This window comes from Melopsittacus undulatus, chromosome 4, assembly GCF_012275295.1.
Source record: "Melopsittacus undulatus isolate bMelUnd1 chromosome 4, bMelUnd1.mat.Z, whole genome shotgun sequence".
Classification (NCBI taxonomy): domain Eukaryota; kingdom Metazoa; phylum Chordata; class Aves; order Psittaciformes; family Psittaculidae; genus Melopsittacus; species Melopsittacus undulatus.
This window is the reverse complement of record NC_047530.1, coordinates 50937331-50955252: the sequence shown is the minus strand read 5'-3', so window position 1 is coordinate 50955252 and position 17922 is coordinate 50937331. Positions and strand designations below refer to the sequence as shown.

The following is a 17922-nucleotide window of genomic DNA, read 5'->3' as shown; positions in this document are numbered from 1 at the left end:
CACTGCAGAGAGGAGCGATGGGCACTGGTACTGGGGATAACATTTCTCAAGGAGAGGATGTCCCTGCACCTTCTTCAACCATGTTCATTTTGGGACTAATAACCATGTGTTTTTATGCCTGGCCACATAAATTATGCAGTGAACCTCATGGCCATGACTTCAGAAAAGGCAGCTGGAAAAAACACACACATAAAAAATCCCTGTTCCTAAAGCCCTTCTGGGTCCTGCATGGCCATAAATCATCACACAGCATCACCAAAAACCAATCTGCAATGGATTTGGGACCCCAAACCCAATTCAGAAATGTTCCCTTCTGCACAGCCTTTTCCAGACTGATTTAAAGCTGAGGCTGAAGGTTGAGGCTTTAAAGCATCCATTTACACGTCTTTCTCAGGTGACTGATTCCCTCCTCCATCTCATTAGAGGCTGCCAGCAGATGCTATTTCTCCAGCAGAAGGCACACTCCACTTGTTACTGCCACCTCAAAACCACCCTGTCATTTCTTCTCTCCTCACGGCCATGGAGAAGCCTGGAGAATATTTATCAAGAAGCAGACACAGCAGCTTTTTATGGTTAAACTCAGGCCATTAATCTCTATCAAGAGTTTTCATAATCTTCCTCAGCTTCGCTATGTTTGTTTAACTCTCAGATGGTCACTCCATGGGGCTCCGGGTAATTGCAGATTAACTGCTTTCCAGTATTAATGGCTCTTCATTAATGCACCAGACACTCTCCCCTCCAGAGCTCAGGCAACAGCTATTAGAGTTGTGCCCACAGCTTCTCACGGTGCAAATTACTTTTGGGTTGCAATTACATTATATGAACCTAAATCTGGTGCTGTGGCTGCTTTGTAGCTGAAGTATTTCAGAGCAAGGGCGATTCCCTCCTGCAGCCCAATGCAGTGAGCTTCCTCCTGCAGGTGGCTCAGGGGAGCTGCTCTCAAGCCACACCAAACTGCAGCATACTCAAGGACAGATAGAGAAGGTGGCACCTCTCCAATGCCCTCATCCTTCTAGTAAGGCTCTTTACTGCACAGATCTCACCTCAAGGCCCCATAAAGCAGGGCAGGGCAGGACATGTGGCCACAAAAACCTCCCAGATTACATGAAACCTGCTCAGAAGTGACACAAGGTCTGCAGCCAAGCCCTCATCAGGGTAGTGTGATCATGACATGAGAGCCTCAGCCCCTCCACCCTGGCAGCAGCTCCAGCAAACCTTGCTGCACTAGTGCTGTGGGACCACATAAGGTGGATGGAGCAGAGGCTGGGTATCCCCATCTGCATGGTCCATGAAGATGCTTGCTGATGAATCCCATACCCTGAGTCACACCTTGCCAGCACGAGTCAGCATGGGCTGGAAACGGACCAAGAGTGAAGCCATGTGGAAAAGCAGTGCCTGACTCTGCTGTCTCATTTAGCCTTCAGCCAGAACATAGAACACACATATTGCAGAGGCATTAAAGAACTAGTCCTGTATCTCCAACACCTTCTTCATTAGCCTGTTCTCTTTCTCTCCTTTTAGCCTCTTAGGGAGCTTCAAGACCTTGGTCTTGTTTAAAAGCCTTCATGGGACACATAAAGCCTTCCCAAAAGCTCACCTCTTGACAAGTTATTCACAGCCATAGAAACTGCCCACCATAGGCTTCTGGCATATTAATCCTCCACTTGAAAAATATCAATGGACTCTCATTTTGCATGTGCTTGAAGCTCTGTGTATTTATCCTCCTGGCAGGATGAGCTGGCTCCTGCATCCACACAGTCCCTTCTAGTATCCTCTGCTCCACTTCAGCCTTGCCCTGGGTGCCAAGCCTTGCTCCAGACATCACACAGGGTACCAGCACCAAGATCATCTCTTGGACAAAAAGAGTCTCCAATCCCCTCTTTGCTGACACTGAGCAGGGAAAACACATCCAGATGTTGTTGAACAGAAGCCCCCCACCTGCCTGCAAGCCTTGTGCCCTGCCCCCGGGGTGGCAGAGGGAACCCACACTATCTGGTGGGCAGGGGCAGCCTGAGGTGGGACTTCAGCCCCAGGGCTTTGTCGACCACATCGGGGGGCTGCAGGCTGTGCCACTGGGCGAGGGGCCGGCGGGGGTTGGACAGCATGTCGGACCAGTGCCGCAGCTGGTTGCCCGTGGCTCGGCAGCCCAGGAAGAGCTTGCCAATGGGCTCATTCTTGGTCACTTTGTCATGATCCCAGATGGAAATAACCACATCCACGTTCTGGAGGGGGGACACAAGAAAGAGGGTCAGTGAGAGGGGTTTCACCACAGTGGAGACCTGCTCAGCACTGGGTGCAGTAGGGAAACCCACCTGGATCTGATTAAAAGGCACCTCAAAAACAAACACCTCATTGAAGTAAGGGCTTAAGGTGTTTTTTTTCACACTTGTCGTCTTCTTCTTCCATTTCCTCCTGTTCAGGATGAGATGCACCTTCACAAAAGGATCTGAGAAGAGAGAGGACACAGCTGGCACAAATGACAATTTCTGACTGAGGAGCTCAGCCATGAAACAGCTTCCTTTGACTATTACCAGACAGAACGCGGCATCCCATTTGTCACTTCTCACGCTGACCATCCACCCCTTGCCAGCCACCCCAGAGCTCATTTCCTCCTGCCACAAGCTCCCTGTACCATCCACTCATGACATCTCCTGGCAGATACCTCCAGCTCTGCCAGAAGCAGGAGCATCTGAGCTGGGCAAGGCTGGGAGCTGGGAAGAGCTGAGCATGGTGGTGGCAGCAGGAAGCAGGTCTTGGCATCAAACCTTTGAAGGCTTTGCAGCTCTTGGTGACAGCATTAAGGAGTAGGGAGATCTGAGCATGAGCAGCCCCTGCTGACCTGAGAGCCCATGAGAATCCATCCGCTTCAGCTTCTTGGCTTCCAGGATGAGCACCGTCAGCTTGCCAGTGCTGGGGACATAGCGCAGAGAGAAGCAGATCTCACCCAGCTGTTCTTCCTGATGGAGAGATGCCAGTGGTGAGACCCCAGCTGAGGAGTCAGCTCACCTGAGGCTGCAGCACTAGGCTGGCCCCAGGTGTCCTGGGTTGCCAACACCCTCATGTTTGCTCTTAAGAGCTTGCTTCTGAGGGTGGCAGCAAGAGAAGCCACAGCGACAGTTTCCCACCCACCAGGACCAACCTCCACTTTACTGGCTGCCACCAGGTCACTCCACTGCTCAATGACATGCTGCAGGCTGACACTGGCCAGGGGCAGCCGGACCTCGCCAATGATGTCGTGCTTGGTAAAGCGGTTGAAGTCATAGATCTGCATCACCAGCGTGGATTCGGGCACCTCTGCCTGGGGTACCTGATGGAAAGACCCCAAAGCCTGGACTCACTCCTTGGTGGCAGCCCTGCCCCACAGTACAAAGCAGCAGATGCAATAAAAAGTCTTTCTCTCTGATGCTTCCTAATCCTGGTTGATACAGCACCTCCCTGCCTGGAGAGGATTTTGCCCAGGAAGCAGTGCCCACGCAACACTCTATATGGGACAAAAACACATGATCAGCTGTAGTTTCCTACCTGGAAAGTGAAGCTCTCGTTGAAGACAGGGTTCAGAGTCTTGCGGTAAACCTTGGTCTCATACTTCTTCTTCATATCAGATGTCAGGTAGACGATCACATATGGATCAGATGTGCCTCCACTGTCCATGGCCTTCAGCTCAGCTGCCTGCTTCACACCAACCTTCAACTTAAAAGGAGTGATGCATGAGGTCACCAGCTGTAGGAGGATGGGGCCAGATGACCAGGGGTTGGTGAAAGCAAGTGAATGCAGAAGGGAGGAAGCCTACACGCCATGCAAGTGTGAGAGCCAGCAGGCTGCAGGCAGGGAAGGGGTGCAAGAGGGTAGAGTGCACCTCAGTAGGCAGCAAAGAGGGACCATGCAAGAATAAAGCCTTTTCACTGCTGAGCAGTGGCCATGAGCATCCCCACCTCCTGTGCACGGAAGCTGTACTCCAGGGAGTACTGCAGCTTTCCTCGCACTGTCTGTTCCACACCCTGCTCCAGGTCCTCCATCTCGGGCTGCACCTGTGGCAGAGAGCAGGACTACCCTCATGATGTGCTCAGCTACATCCTTGGTCATGCCGTGCTCCCATCACCCCTGGGACCAGGCAGCATGGCAGCAAAACCCTCAGGGAGGAGGGAGGTGGGGGAGAGGGGAAAGCAGGACACACAAGGCTGGCCGTGGTGGAGCTGCTGACAGCATGCAAGTTGACTCTCTCCTTCTTCTTGTGCTTCTTCTTGCCACAGCAGCACCTGATGATGCAGATGAGGAAGAGGAGGAGGAGAATGGCCGCTGCCACAGCCACAGCGATGAGTGCCCATTTGGGTACTGGTGTGACATTTAGGGAGCAGAGATGGATAGAAGAGTTAAAACCAAGCAAAAACATATCAAGTGCATTTAAATCCCTTCCTGGTGCTCCAGCATTAAGGACTTATACCTTCAAAACTGGCCCTATAATCCTGGACAGGCCCCATGCAGGGAGGCTGTGACTGGAGACCATTCCCCAAATGGACATCAAGGATGCCCTGTACTCCTGAAGCACTGCAGCACCACTCTGCAGCATCCCCACCCTGATGGACCCCTCTGGAAAAAGAGACTTGGAGGGAGGAAGAAGTAGATAAACAGCCTCAGAGCCCAGGAGCCCTGCCAGACAACACTGCCTGAGAGAGCAGGGCAAGCATCACTGTACTCACGTGGGATGCGGCTAAGCCAGCCACGCAGGAAGCCCGGCTGGACCACGGTGGTGGTGGCCACAGGGCTGCGGGTGAGTGTGGAGGCTGTTGCTCTGCTTTTGCTGGCTGCCAGCGCCATGGCTAAGCTGGGGTGACCTGAGGACGAAAGCAAAATTAACAGGGTGGGGATTTCCTTTCTGGTACCAGTGGCCCAGAGCTCAAATGAGAGCAAACACAATTAAAATGTAGAGGCCAGTGTAAGCATTTAGGGCTTGGCCACTTTGGCAATGAGGTGTGAAATGGAGCCAGAGGGAGCCATGGGCAAGGAGGGCTCTGGGCCAGATAGCCCCTTGCCCACAGCCTTATTTATATCCTTGTAAACCTGCCTTCAGAAAGGGAAGGGAGTAGGCAGCTGGATAACGGAGTTCTCCTTTGGTCTTCAGAAACAGGATCACCAGGCTGTAGGGGAGAAAAACAAGAGCTGTTTTACGTCAGCTCCTCCCTGGCCAGGCACGTGAAGGGTTTGCTCAGCCCCACCATTAGCTAACACCCTTTTCCCACTATTTCCCACCCTCTCGAAGGGCTGAGCAATGGGAGGGTTTGCTCCTGAGCTTGCGGCAGGGCTCGTGCCTTCACGGCAGGTGACAGTGATGCCTCCAGGCTGGGGTCATGCTGGCTGGAAGACTGCGTAAGTTCGACCTGTGCACATGGCAACACTGACGCAGCTTAAGGGAAGCTTCAAATTTAAAGCAGAATGGTTTTCCACCACTGCTCTCTGCACAGCAAGGCTCTTACTGTAACATGAACGCTTCCTCATAGCCAAGACTTCCTTCTTGCCTCCTTTTGTGTGAGGAGGAGCAGCAGCAGGAGAGGTGTGCCAGGAGCAGCCAGCAGGTCTGCAGCTATCATGGCACTGGTGGCACCTGGTCCCAGTGCCATGACTGAGGCTGGCAGGTATGTGCCTGTTTGCCTTGGCTGTCCCAGCTGCTTGCCCCACATCCCTGTGGGTCCCTGCCCAAGCAGCCAACACCAACTTGCTCTGCAAATGCTCTGCCCACCCCACGGGGAGATGGATCCCTCCCTTGCAGAGGGATCTTATGGGAAGAAACCATTTCTGTGCTTCCCTCCACTGAGTCTGTAAAGCCAGCCAAAGCCTTTAACTTTTCCAACAGTGGGCTTTGACACATGCGGGCATAGGGTTGGAGGGACACAAGAATTGCTGTCATCCCTGCGGCATCATCACTGGGGCAATGAGGTACATGTTAAGTGACTTGCCCAGGGCCACCTGGGAGGTCTGTGCCATTGGACACCCAAGCTCTACTCACAGCCTCACCACCAGCAGCTTTAATGATCCTGTCCCTGCATGCAGAAAGTGGTGGCTGGTGACATGCCTGGGGTATTTAGGAGGTGCCAGGCTGTGGCTTCAGGCTGTGGAGGTGGGTGGGCACAACAGTGCAGGCAAGCAGGCACCCACCCAGCACAGAATTGGGTGTCTCAGCACATTCTCCCTGCCAGCCCCCCCATGGACTGTGTCACATTGGTGTGACATTGGCTCTGGTTTAAAACCATCTCATCCCAGCCCCATGGCGTGAATTGAGCCACACCAATTTGGGGGCGATGGGGATAGTGCTGCTGTGGACCAGGAGAGGCAGTGCAGCCTCAGTGGGCCTTGCAGGGAGCACTGAGCATCCCTGGAAAAGGGGTTTGAGGAGCCTTGCTTCTCACTCCCACCTGGTGCTGACTCAATTCCCAAAAGCAGACTTACCAACAAGTCTCCTTCCCAGCCTCAGTCTCTCTTCCCTGCTGTGCAGGCTCTGGGCACAGCCACTGTGTGTGGCAGGGGCATGCTGAAGGTGAGATGGGACCCCACTGGGTGCAGAGCAGAGTGTGCAGTGAGGATGGTGGCTGCACAGCATGGACAAAACTGGAAAGTCTGCTTTGCCAGCCCAGGAAACGGGCGGCCCCAGCAGCACCGTCAGCCCCACCTCACTGCTGACCCAAGCACTGCTCACACAGGTGAAAAGCCAGAGGGGAACTCCCTGACAAACCAGGAAGCAAAAGCTGCCCTCCTGCCTGTAAGAAGCCTGTGGGCATCACTGCCTGGCTCTGTGCCACAGCACATTTGCTTCTCCAAGTTACCCCTGCAGCGATGCTAGCCTGGATCACATGGCTGCAGGCACTTAGCACGAGGGGACAGATACCTGCAAGGGGATGAGTGACATGCTGCATCCATCCCTGGTGAGCTCTGCACTTGGGAAGCCCAGCTCTTTGGCCTGCAGGGGCACACATGGCACACCGTGCAAGGGCCTGTGAAATGCATGTGGCAGCAGGGATGAACAGGGATGCTCCACTTCAACACAGCAGGACAGAGCAAGGGGATACTGCTTGGGTTGCTGCATTTGCCAGCACCAGGCACACAGCCCGAGTAACTTCACCAGCATCCCTGCCGTATTAAATTTACGCTTGCACACTTCTTCCCTTGCTGCCAGATCAGCCATGTTAGCCTAAAACCCACCTTCTCACCACAGGTATTTGGGGCAGTGCTGTAAGCAAGGAGATGTACCACTGCTGCCTGATGGCTGACATGGACATGGGGGGAGAGGCCCCAGAAACCAGACCCTTCCCAGTGCTGCCTGGCCACCCCAGCTCACCAGTCCTGCCAGATTTTCACATGACCACCAAGGCATTGCCACAGTAGGAGTCTGGCCTTAGGAGAAGTGCTGAGGCTTCACCTCAGCCACCCAAAACACAGCCCTGCTCACAAGTACCCTCCACACCTCAGAGAAGCATCATCTTCAGGAGCAGGAGATGCTGTGAGCATGCTGCAACAAAGCTCAGGGGGGGCAGCGCATAGACGTCAAAACACTTTTTGCTCTCATTTGGCAGTCCCGAAGATTGCATGGGAGAAATACATATGGGGAGCAGGGGAAAGAGGGAAGATGCCCAGTAAAATCACTTGGGGAAAGGGAGTTTGTCTACACATGCTAAAAGCTGAGCATTATCAGTAGTCTTTTCAGTGGGCTGTTTGCTAGAGAGCAGCATCTTGGTGAAGTCAAACTGCAGAGGACCCTGACTGCAGCTCACACTTTGGTAACGCTACTGATAATCCGGTGCCATGTAGGGAGACAGCTGCTTGGCCTTAATCCACATGGGTTTGGTCTCCTTTGCAGGACACAGGCTGGGGAGACTGCTACTGGGTCATCTTCCACCAGCAGGTCAGGGACATGCCCCAGCTGGGTAAGGGAAAAGCTGCAGTACAGCAGCATCTCCTCTGTGCAGCCCCCATACCGCTGCCCCAAATCTCACTCTTGGGTAGAAAGGGGTGTTGAAATACCTTGACATCATGAGCCTCACAGGGCTGGGTGCTGCACAGCCAACCTAGAAAAGCAAGATCCCAGCCCCAAAATCACTCCTGCAGAGAGGAGTTAAGAGGCAGCTTTTAGAAAAGAAGGGAAAAGGACGTAAAACATTACAGCAAAATTGTATATGTAGTGAGCCCCCCAACCCCACTGCACCAGCCGTTCTCCCTGGCCCAGCTCCCTACATCTGCCTGCGTATGCTGCAGTCTTCAGCAGTTTTCAACAGGTACCCCTATATTTTCCAGTCAAAACCACAACCATTACGTGTTCAAGGGCTGTGAAATGAGAGGTCTGGAGGCACACTGTAGATACCTCCGTACAGAAACAGACATCACTGTGGGCAGCGAGTAGCAACTGAGTTCAAGTTCCGAGAGAGCCAAAAAAACAGCATCACAGCTGCCACCGCAGCTCCCGCTGCTCCCATGGCGAAGCCTGGGCGGCTTTGAGCCGCCGGTGCAGTGCCGGCTGGGAAATGCAGTCTAGTCCTACTGCCTACAAATCCCAGCACGCCAGGGACGGGAGTTGCGTCCCATCCCAGCGCCTGCCCGCTTCCTGCCAGCGCGGGGAGGGGGAAATATAAACAGCAGCCTCTGGAGTACAGTTGGGATGCTGCCTGGGACAGGCTGCGCCGGGAGCAGCGCTCACGGTGAGTCCGTGCTTTCCTCTCTAGCCGCATCCCGGCTGTGTGCCGTGGGGTGCTGTCTGCTCCGTGCTGCGCGGCTCTAGGGTGAGCGGTGGGGCCAGCGAGCACCCACCGAAATGCTTTTCTGTGTATCTGGCATCGCGTACATGGGGGTTGCTCGCAACTGAAATGTGCGCATATATGCGTATCTGTATACAGACAATACTGCAGTTGTTAGCGGCAGGGAGATGCAATGGAGAAGGCAGGCTCGGCTTGAAGCACTTGGAAGAACAGGGCAGAAACGAGAGGTGGTGTTCTCCCTCCGGGAACGGCTGCACAGCTCCACTGCCTCATCTCCTTTAATTGTCACCTTCGGAAAAGTACTTGGCTGACATTCTGTCAGAGCACAGTTTCTCCCACGCTGTGCCCTGCTCTCTGGGAGGAGACCCCTTCCCAGCATGGAATATGGGTGGAGGAAGCAGACAGATGCTCAGCATCTCCTGGCTTTCCAGGGCCCTCCTGTCTGGTGGAGCAGTCCTGCCAGCACAGCTTTCCACCCCAGGGGCAATCAGGGATTCAGCATTCAGCCCTCGTGGTACAACTCTGGTTCTTGGGACTCATATGAGCCAACTGTATTTCCTACCAGCCCAGGCAACAGTTTGCAATCCCTGAATAATAACAATTAATTAAAGAAAATTAGGCAAAGTTAAAGGTGTCCCTGGAGACCCTAACTTGCCCTTTACACTGGCTTTGGTCTATCTGTGCACAGATCAATACTGATTACCCAGTAATCAGGTGGGACATGAACTGGTAAATGAGATTTTAACCCCATTGCCATTCCCAGCACACCAGCGTAGAACAGTCTTTGGTGTCTTTGCTCCCCAGAGAAACCCTGCAGTGTACGTGTAGGAGCTACTGAGTGGAAATAATCACCATGGGATCCCACTTGGTGGGAATGGGAACAGTTCTCATCCCACAGGCTGAATCCTAAAACTCTGCTTTTTAGAGTCTAGTACATATAAATGCAGTGTACAGCATGGTGGTTACAGAAACCACAGGACCTGGGTGTATGAAAATAATGGGGTTTATGATTCAGCTGCTGGGCACAGGCAGACCATGTAACCACCACAAGCCTGGGTTAGCACAGCCTGATGGAGCCCTTCAGTGCAGGGGCTAGTTGGCTCACAGGGCTGTGCAGGAGCAGACCAGCCCCATCAACGGGGGTCCCATCCTGCACCCAAGCCCTCACCGTACATCTCTACTTACTCAGACCTTTTCCTTTTACAGCTGCACACACAGTGAAATTGCATATTTGCAGATACAGATTCACCATTCAAGCAAAAGTAGCAAGAAGTATATGAACTAGAAGCCTATCCATAAAAACTGACCAATTTTGGCTTTTAAAACCAGACTTAGTTTGCTTGAAAAGAGATCCACAACTGCCTTCAGCAGGAAAATACCCCAGAGGAAAATACTTTGGGGGGGGGGGGGAATCTGTGGGTGAAAAGCTACTTTTTCATCATATTTAATTGGAACTATTTGACACTGTTTTCCCAGCACAGAGCTGTTGTCAGCATAAGCAGGTTTATTTGGGCTGCTCCACTTGGCAAGTAGGATGCCCCTGTCTCCCTCCTCTCTAGATTGGCTATATTATATCAGCTTAATTGCATATTTTCTCTCTAAGGCTGAAAGTCGAAGATGGCAGATCCTGAATGCACAGTCATAAACACTGATGTGAAACAGGTAAGAGGGTGTTTGTTACAAAACACATCCTGTATTTCTAAAGCCAGTTTTGAAATGCCACCACAGTACAGGACACACCACAACCCAAAGATGTGCTGGCCTGAATTGCTTGTGCCTAGGTTTCAAGCAGAAGTGGCTTATTCCAGGGCACCTGGTCTCAGTGAGGTCCATGTGCTTCCCACATGGGAAGAGGTTGCAGGGCTGAACCTCCACTTGCATGGACATTTGCTCACACTTGAATGTTGGAAGAGCCAGAGAGAAAGCAGCAGCTTCTCTGCATACACAGAGATTTTATTAGGCTCTTCAGAAGACACAAACAAAGGGTAAAACCAGCAGTATGCAGACACCTAGCAGTGCCCAGCTCAGCACAAACAGATGATCATGGCTGTACTGTACCCACAAACAGCAAAATTATGAAGCAATCCCCTCTGGTGTAAGCTGTCCTCAGAGCATGTGGCACTTACCACACAGGTTAGGGTTTCACAACTGCCTGCCCCTGGAAGAGGCCTGGTGGTACCTCTTCTTCAAAGGCAGTCTGGCATCAGGAACTGTGATGCCTCCCACATCCAACCCCACCACCCTGGTCAGGAGAGCCCTCTCCCACCCCCTCTAAAGCCCCATCTTTAACTATGTGAAAACAGTGCTGTTTCTCTCACAACCCCCCCTCCACAAGCTCCTTCTTGGCTGTCCCCTAACCAGCCTTTCCTCCACATCCTGCAGAAAGATCTCAGTGAGGCACTCGTCATTGCAGTGACCACCAGGGCCATCTTCAGCCTGGAGGAGGAGCACAAGCTCTACCTAGAGAAGGGCAAGGAGGAGTACACAAGGCACCAGCAGGCCAACCAGGACAAGCCCCTGCCACCAGGCACAGCCTTTGCCTTCATCCAGGTGAGCCCCCCAGCTGGCCAGGGACACATGCAGACACTCACAGGATGGGGTGAGAGCTCAGCTTTCCTGGCCTTAGGTCTCAGCTCCTATTGCAGGGCACAGATAGGCCTGCTCTGGCCTCTTGGCCCTATTGCAGTGCATTGAGACCTATGCTCCTCATCAGTCCCACGTGTCCACCTCCTGCTGGTGGGATATCCTGCCCCCTGCTCTCCTGCAAATGGCTTTTGCAGGATGGCTGCTCTGTCTGGTTTTCCATAACACGCCTACCTTGCCCTAGCTCACAGATGTAGCAAAACTCATTAACTGCAAAAAAGAGTCCCAGCAAAGCCATTGCAGTCGTGCCCCTCCAAGCAGCCTCATCATCTCCTCACAGGCAGTGCAGCATGTGAACAAGAAGATCCTGGAGAGCAACCCAGCAGAGAAGGACCTCTTCGATATCCTGGTGCTCTCGAACAACAGCCCTGAGAGTGGTGTGCGCATCATCAACAGTGCCAAGCACTATGGTAAGGGGGATCCCATCCTCGGTGGTGCCTGCTTCCCTCCAGGGGGGCTGCAAAGCAGATAAGGCACCACTGTGGAGCATCAGTGGCAAATGCAGAGCCAGGCAGTACAAGGGAAAGGGGTTATTTTGGAAACAAGCCCAACTCCTACAGCTTGCCCAGGGTGCTGGGAAACACTCAGGGTACGTGCTCCTTGGCAGAGCCTGGCTCACTTCAACGGCATCCTTCACACCAGGGGATCTAGCAGCATTTTGCATAGCCAAGGCATCCTTTGGCAGCTACTGAAGAATCAAGAGTTCTTAAAAACCCTAAATCCCAGCATGCTGTCAGGAAGGCTCATTTAAGGAGGGCAGGGGGTGAAGGGAATATTTAACTGCACTATGCAGTTTCATAGAAGCAAGGGCAAGAAGATGCAGGATGGGCAGGTTCCTCACACAGCACTGGAAAGTTAATTGCCCCAAGCTCTGCAATAAAGCACACATTGTCCTGAGAAAGGGGGGTCTGTGAGAAGAATGTTGCTCCATAACAGACTTTGCTTATATCCCCTGACCCAAAGGCCTGGAAATCTCCAAGTTCTGCTTCGTCAGCAATGAAGACTCTACGCAATACCTGAAGTCCCATGGAGTCAAGCTCTTTCTCTCAGCTGACAGGACAGATGTCTGCAATGCCCTCCAGAGAGGTGTGTTCTCCCCTTCAAACCCACCACATTTCTCCCAAGCAGCTCAGTACCAAGAGGTAATGCCAGATCCCATGCTCTCATGGGGGCAAGGAAGTGAATGGCACATTGATTACCTGTGTGGTCCTGAATAGTTCAATCTCCCCCTTTGTCCCTACTAGTAAAACACACCTGCAAACACACCAGGGTTTCTTAAGATGCCTTCACAAGTCACCAGGAGCTTTATGCATAATTCTGGCCATGGTCTAATCATTCCCTGCCTGGCATTTAAGCCCTTCTAACCAAAGATGCTGCCCATGGCTGCTCTCTGCGTCAGTGAGAGTGCACTGGCAACTCCCAGGGCTTTGTGAGTATGCTATAGAATTTTGCTTTCTTGGTACATGCAGAGTTATTATGTGCTCAGTGATAGATGTAAGCACATGCTTGACCTGGATCAGAGGGAGGGCACTCTAGTGCACAGCAGCTATAGTGGGGTTGATCACCTCGTTATTACTTTGCTTGGGTATAAGTACATCAGCTGGCCAAGGTCCTTCAAGGTCAGGAGAAAGCCATCTGCAGCCTGGGCTTCCCTACTCTGAACAGCACATTCCTGAAGCTTCACTGAACAGGATCATTGCTCTGACAAGTATCTCTCATCCAGGGGCCTGGGTCCACAATGAGGGCAGACAGGGAACAGATGTAGGAAGAGACCTGTAATTAAGCCAATTACCCCAATCAGATGGAGGTGCCAGTCCCTATTACTCACAGCACAGAGTGCTAAATCTGGGCATTAAAGCCAGGTTTGGCAGGGTGAACGAGCACCAGGAGGATGACTCCTCGTGCCTACACAACCACCCATCACCTCTTAGCAGATCTCAGTATCTCATCAGTCTATGATCAAGAGCACTTTCTCACCCATCCCTATTAGGGAATAGCACAGCCCTAGAAAGGCTGGGCTGACCTCCACAGAAAGCCTTGGAGATCTCAATATTGCAATGTGGGATGGGGCCATGGCAGATGTGCAGGGGGAATCTGTCCATGCATGAGAGCTGCCCCCAGGAGGAGTGTCCCTCCTGAGCCCACCTTGCTCTGTCCCACAGGTGTCTCAGCAGCACTCGTCTTCCAGCAGGAGGTGCAGGCCCCCAGCACCCCGCTCCGTGTGGTGTTTGATGGGGATGCCGTGCTCTTCTCCAACGAGACAGACCAGATCTTCCAAGAGCAGGGACTGGAGGAGGCAGTGCAGTATGAGCAAGCGATGGAGGATGTGCCTATGGGAGAGGTGAGCAAGCCACCTCACTTTCATGGGCACCCACACACTCTGTGCCCACCACAGACATCTTCCCTGCTAGGGCTCTGTCATGAGTAGCCAGATAAACCTTCCAGGCTCCCTTTGCATCCACCACTTGGTCCATGGTGTGGGCCTGATCTGGAGTCCACTGGAGATGGATCTAGCCTGATGTCTCCTATAAGTGAACACCAGCTCCCCAGTATCCAGGGTTGTAGTGACCCTGAACATCACCTTTTGTAGGGTGGGACCTCTTGCTGTGCAAGTCCCTGCAGGACTCAGACCCAGAGGCACTGCTCCCTGGGATGTACCTCCCTGATCAATTTGGGATTAGGAAGAGCACAACACCCACCTTCCTCCCAAGCACCCCAGTGCATGGGACCAGTCCCAGCATTGCCTAAACCTGCACCCTACAGTCATCCTGTGCTCTGCAGAGCCGCAAGAAATTCTGGAAGAGGGACAAATGGCTTGTAAACGCGGAGTAGATATCTCCTTATTTCTCATCCACTCCTAAGTGCCTTGATGTGCTTCCAGGGTCCCCTGAAGGCTTTTGCCATGCACCTTGGGAAGATACGCAAGAAATTCAGCCAGGAAAAATCCCCCATCCGCACCTACCTGGTGACTGCCCGCAGCGGCCGGGACATGGGCATCCGAGCCATCAAGACACTCCGGGAATGGGGTCTGGAAATCGATGAGGCTTTCTTCATGGACGGAGCTCCCAAGGGCCCCATCCTCGCCCAGATCCAGCCCCACATTTTCTTTGACGATGGGCTGCATAACATCCAGGGAGCTCGGAATGTGGGTGTACCCTCTGCCTGGGTCCCCTCCTGCCGCTGATGGGCTGCATGCCAGCTGCCCTCCTTCCCAGCAGCACAGGGGACTGGGCCAATTGAAGACAAACCTTCTGGGATGGAGAGGGAAGGATTTCCTAACCTGCACCAAGCAAGCCTCAGGGAAAGGAGTAAGAGCATTGCATGAGAGCATGGACTACCAGGCGAGACTTGGTGCTCATTTCTGCTCTTCTTATGAGGTCCTTGAGGTCTCAGGATAAAGCCAAAAGATGCAACTACTCCACAAAGGAAGGACACTTTTACTGTGACACTGAGAACTACCACTTACCTGCCCTGTAGGATCTGGGGACTTTTCTGTAAAGAAATAAATGAACCTATTGTCCCACACATGAGCTAAAAGAAATACAAAACCAAGCACTAAAATCGTTAGCTTTATCTGTGCACAGACAGTCTTCAAGATTTATTTCCAGGACCTCTGCCCAAAGGAAGCCTTCGAGACCCTACCTTCCCCAAGGTGCTCAACTTGGTTTAGTGAAGAAGCTGATATGCTGGTAAGTTCTTCAGGCAGCTCCAGCCAAACTCAGCAGAGGGGAAAAGACTCCAAAGCTCTAAAAGACCTATGAACCTTTTAGAAACAGGTAACCAGGTTGAAGAAAGCCCAGCTATTCCCCCTTATATATAAGATTACAGCGTAAGTCACCTTTCCTTCAGCATGCAGGCTTCTCACAGAGTGCCGTTAGGTGACCCACACCTGCAGGACACGCAGCTTACAGAGCTGCAGCAGAACGGGACAAGGCTGCAACCCAGCTCTGAGGTACATCCAAGAGACACAGCTGCACATAGCTCTGATGCTCCACCAGGAGAGGGCACTGGAGCTGAGCTGCCTACAGCACAAGCCATGCAGAGCCAGGGCTGCAAGGGCCAAAGCAGAACTAGATCCTGGGCTTGAGCTTAAATGGATCTCCAGGGCCATGGGTGGGGGTCTCAGTCAGGCTGCTCAGGGCAGATGGGGTCCCTGGGTGTGTTCAGGACCCTGCCCAGCACCAAGGCAGTGCCCTGGTGCAGGGATGCCTCTCTGGCAATGCAGACCATGCTCCTAATTGTCCTGGGGAGCAAGCAGCCCCTCAGGATTCGTCGGCAGGTTTCTTTCTCCAGTGCTGGATGTGAGTGGTTGCCACTAGAGGCCACTGTGCTGCCTGGGTGCATGGCACCCCAAACCCTGTGAGCTCCCCAGAACAGCCTGGTAAAAGCACACAAACTCAGGGCAGTGTGCATCCTGAGTGGCAGCGGAATTATGGACAGGGCAGATAAATGACAGTAGCTTACTTTTTTAAATCTCAGTTTAATCACAAAGAGGGGTAGTATGGCTTCACAGGTGTCACTCACCAATGCTTTCCCTCCCCAGAAAATAAACAAATGAGCACCACCATGCAAGCACTTGTCTGTCACACCCCATGTTCAGCAGTGTGGGAGGAGGGCTGGGATAACTCACTGCTCCTCTGCAGACACTGTTCTTTTATCTGGTCTTATACGCACACATCAGAATGGGTTACATGCCTGAGAAATCTTCAGTGGGCTTTGGATTAGGCCCCAGAACACCTTCTTGCATCCATGTCCCCAAGCCCACTCCTGCTTCCCCAGACTTGGGGGCTCTGCACTTCTCATGCTAGCAAAGGGAGTTGCTGGCCCCACTGTGCTACCATGGCCACCATGCAGGTCCAAACTCAGGAATGCTGTGGCATAGCAGAGATGCCTGTATGCAGGGCTTTCGCAGGAAGCCACCTCCAAAGACAAAGCCCAGCAGGGTCTTGGCACTGCCAGTCTGGCCCCTGGCCGTTTTGCTTAATCCAGATGCTGAAATGTTTTGAGGTAGCAACATCAACAACATCAGCTACTCATCATTGACTAATAACACTAAGCATCTGTCAGCCACAATTGCTGAGGAAACATTAATTATGGGATGCTCAACATGTCTGGTGAGCAGGTACAGCTGTTCATCCCACTTTTATGCAGGCCAGATACCACCCAGCTTGGTGCGGGGATCCAAGCACCCACCTCCAGCCCCTCTCACTGCATGGCTGGCTGCTGCGGTGGCAGCTGGTGGTGGGGACAAGGATCTAGTGATGGATCACCCTCTGCCACTCCGGCCATCACCTTGGCCACTGCCTGGACAGTGCCAGCAGGAACTTGGCCAGATGCCTTGGGTGAGAGGGAATTATCTAAGTCAGGGGTAGTGGGGACAGGCCCACGTGAGCCATTGCAGGGTGCAAGTTGCTGAGGCAGGGGGTAGGTGCCACGTGCCTTCCTCTAGCACTGTCAGCACAGCAGGGGATGACAAAGCAAAATGTGCCCAAAATGGGAAAAAGGAAGGAAACTCAAGGTTCATGGGATTGCATCATATCAGGCCAAGTGCAACTTCTTCCAGCCATGGCTCAAACATATAGCATCAAAACTGACTTACTGCTCTGCTCCAAAGATGTGGCATCAAAAACTGCTCTTTTCTGCCCTGCTCCAAAGATGGAGCATCAAAAACACCTTCCAGCAAGTACTGCTGCAGCTTCACTTCCTGTTGTAAGGGTAAACTTGTTGTTTCTGTCTTAGAGGCATCTGCAATAAGCTCTTTAATGCTTGGGGTGCTACTCAAGTGTTGGCTTTCCAGAGGATTTTAATCTTTCCTCCTTCAAGGGGTTGCTGGTACCCAGCATTTTCCTGCAGCTGCTGCAGTTTGAAGGGGGGTTCGCTACTGGGGCTGGTTGCGGGATGCTTCTTTGATACCCTTTGATCTCATGTTTTTGGGGCCAGGGCAAGGCAGGAACGGATCATACCACCATGCCACTCACAAGGACAGGCTCTCTTTGAGCCCTGCCTTTTCACTCTGGGAAAACAAATTCAGAAATGCAAAGGGGATTCCGAGGACCTGCACTTGATTCTGGCCATTGCTGTCCAGAAACCATGTGTGACACCAGCCAGAGCTGCCTGGTGTTGGCGTCCCCCCTTGGCACTGACTGCTGGGGACACCTTCCCAGTGCCGGGAACTCCACTCTGCTGCAGGCACTAAGCCCAGCCCTGCCCGTGGTGCCGAACAAGTGGCCCTTGTTTTGGAGGGGAGCGCGTGACCTCAGGGATCAGAGCCTGCAGCCGGATGGCCCTAAGGAGTTTGCAGGAGACCTTTGCCCAGGAGCATGCCCTTAATCCCCCACACACAGCACCTGTCAATTTAGAGCTGCAATGCTGAAAAATAAAGATATGTAGCACTATGAGAAAGGAATTCTTTCTTCAGTGGTGGCACTGCAGGGAGGGAAGACTGGAAGGTATTTAGCTGCTAAGACATCTGCATTGGCAGTGTCCGAGCAGTTTGGATTATTGATTCCTGGCTGTAGCAGAAGGTGCTGGAGGCTGCAGG

At 52.8% G+C, this 17922-nt stretch overlaps 2 protein-coding genes across 2 annotated transcripts; one reads left to right on the top strand and one right to left on the bottom strand.

Moving 5' to 3' along the window:
• Window positions 1-595: 595 nt before the first annotated feature.
• Window positions 596-6581, bottom strand: SYT8 (synaptotagmin 8). Its single transcript, XM_005149205.4, has 10 exons — window positions 6442-6581; window positions 5063-5135; window positions 4698-4832; window positions 4175-4332; window positions 3933-4028; window positions 3523-3690; window positions 3140-3307; window positions 2840-2957; window positions 2313-2446; window positions 596-2222 (listed from the first exon to the last, which is right to left on the bottom strand). Exons 3-10 carry the CDS (start codon window positions 4813-4815, stop codon window positions 1989-1991), a joined length of 1194 nt encoding a protein of 397 aa, XP_005149262.2. The 5' UTR covers window positions 4816-4832; window positions 5063-5135; window positions 6442-6581; the 3' UTR covers window positions 596-1988.
• A 1990-nt stretch (window positions 6582-8571) lies between these two features.
• LOC101869940 (cytosolic 5'-nucleotidase 1A-like) lies at window positions 8572-17742 on the top strand. Its single transcript, XM_005149313.3, has 7 exons — window positions 8572-8681; window positions 10342-10400; window positions 11121-11288; window positions 11662-11791; window positions 12345-12467; window positions 13544-13722; window positions 14263-17742. Exons 2-7 carry the CDS (start codon window positions 10356-10358, stop codon window positions 14563-14565), a joined length of 948 nt encoding a protein of 315 aa, XP_005149370.2. The 5' UTR covers window positions 8572-8681; window positions 10342-10355; the 3' UTR covers window positions 14566-17742.
• The last annotated feature ends 180 nt before the right edge of the window (window positions 17743-17922 follow it).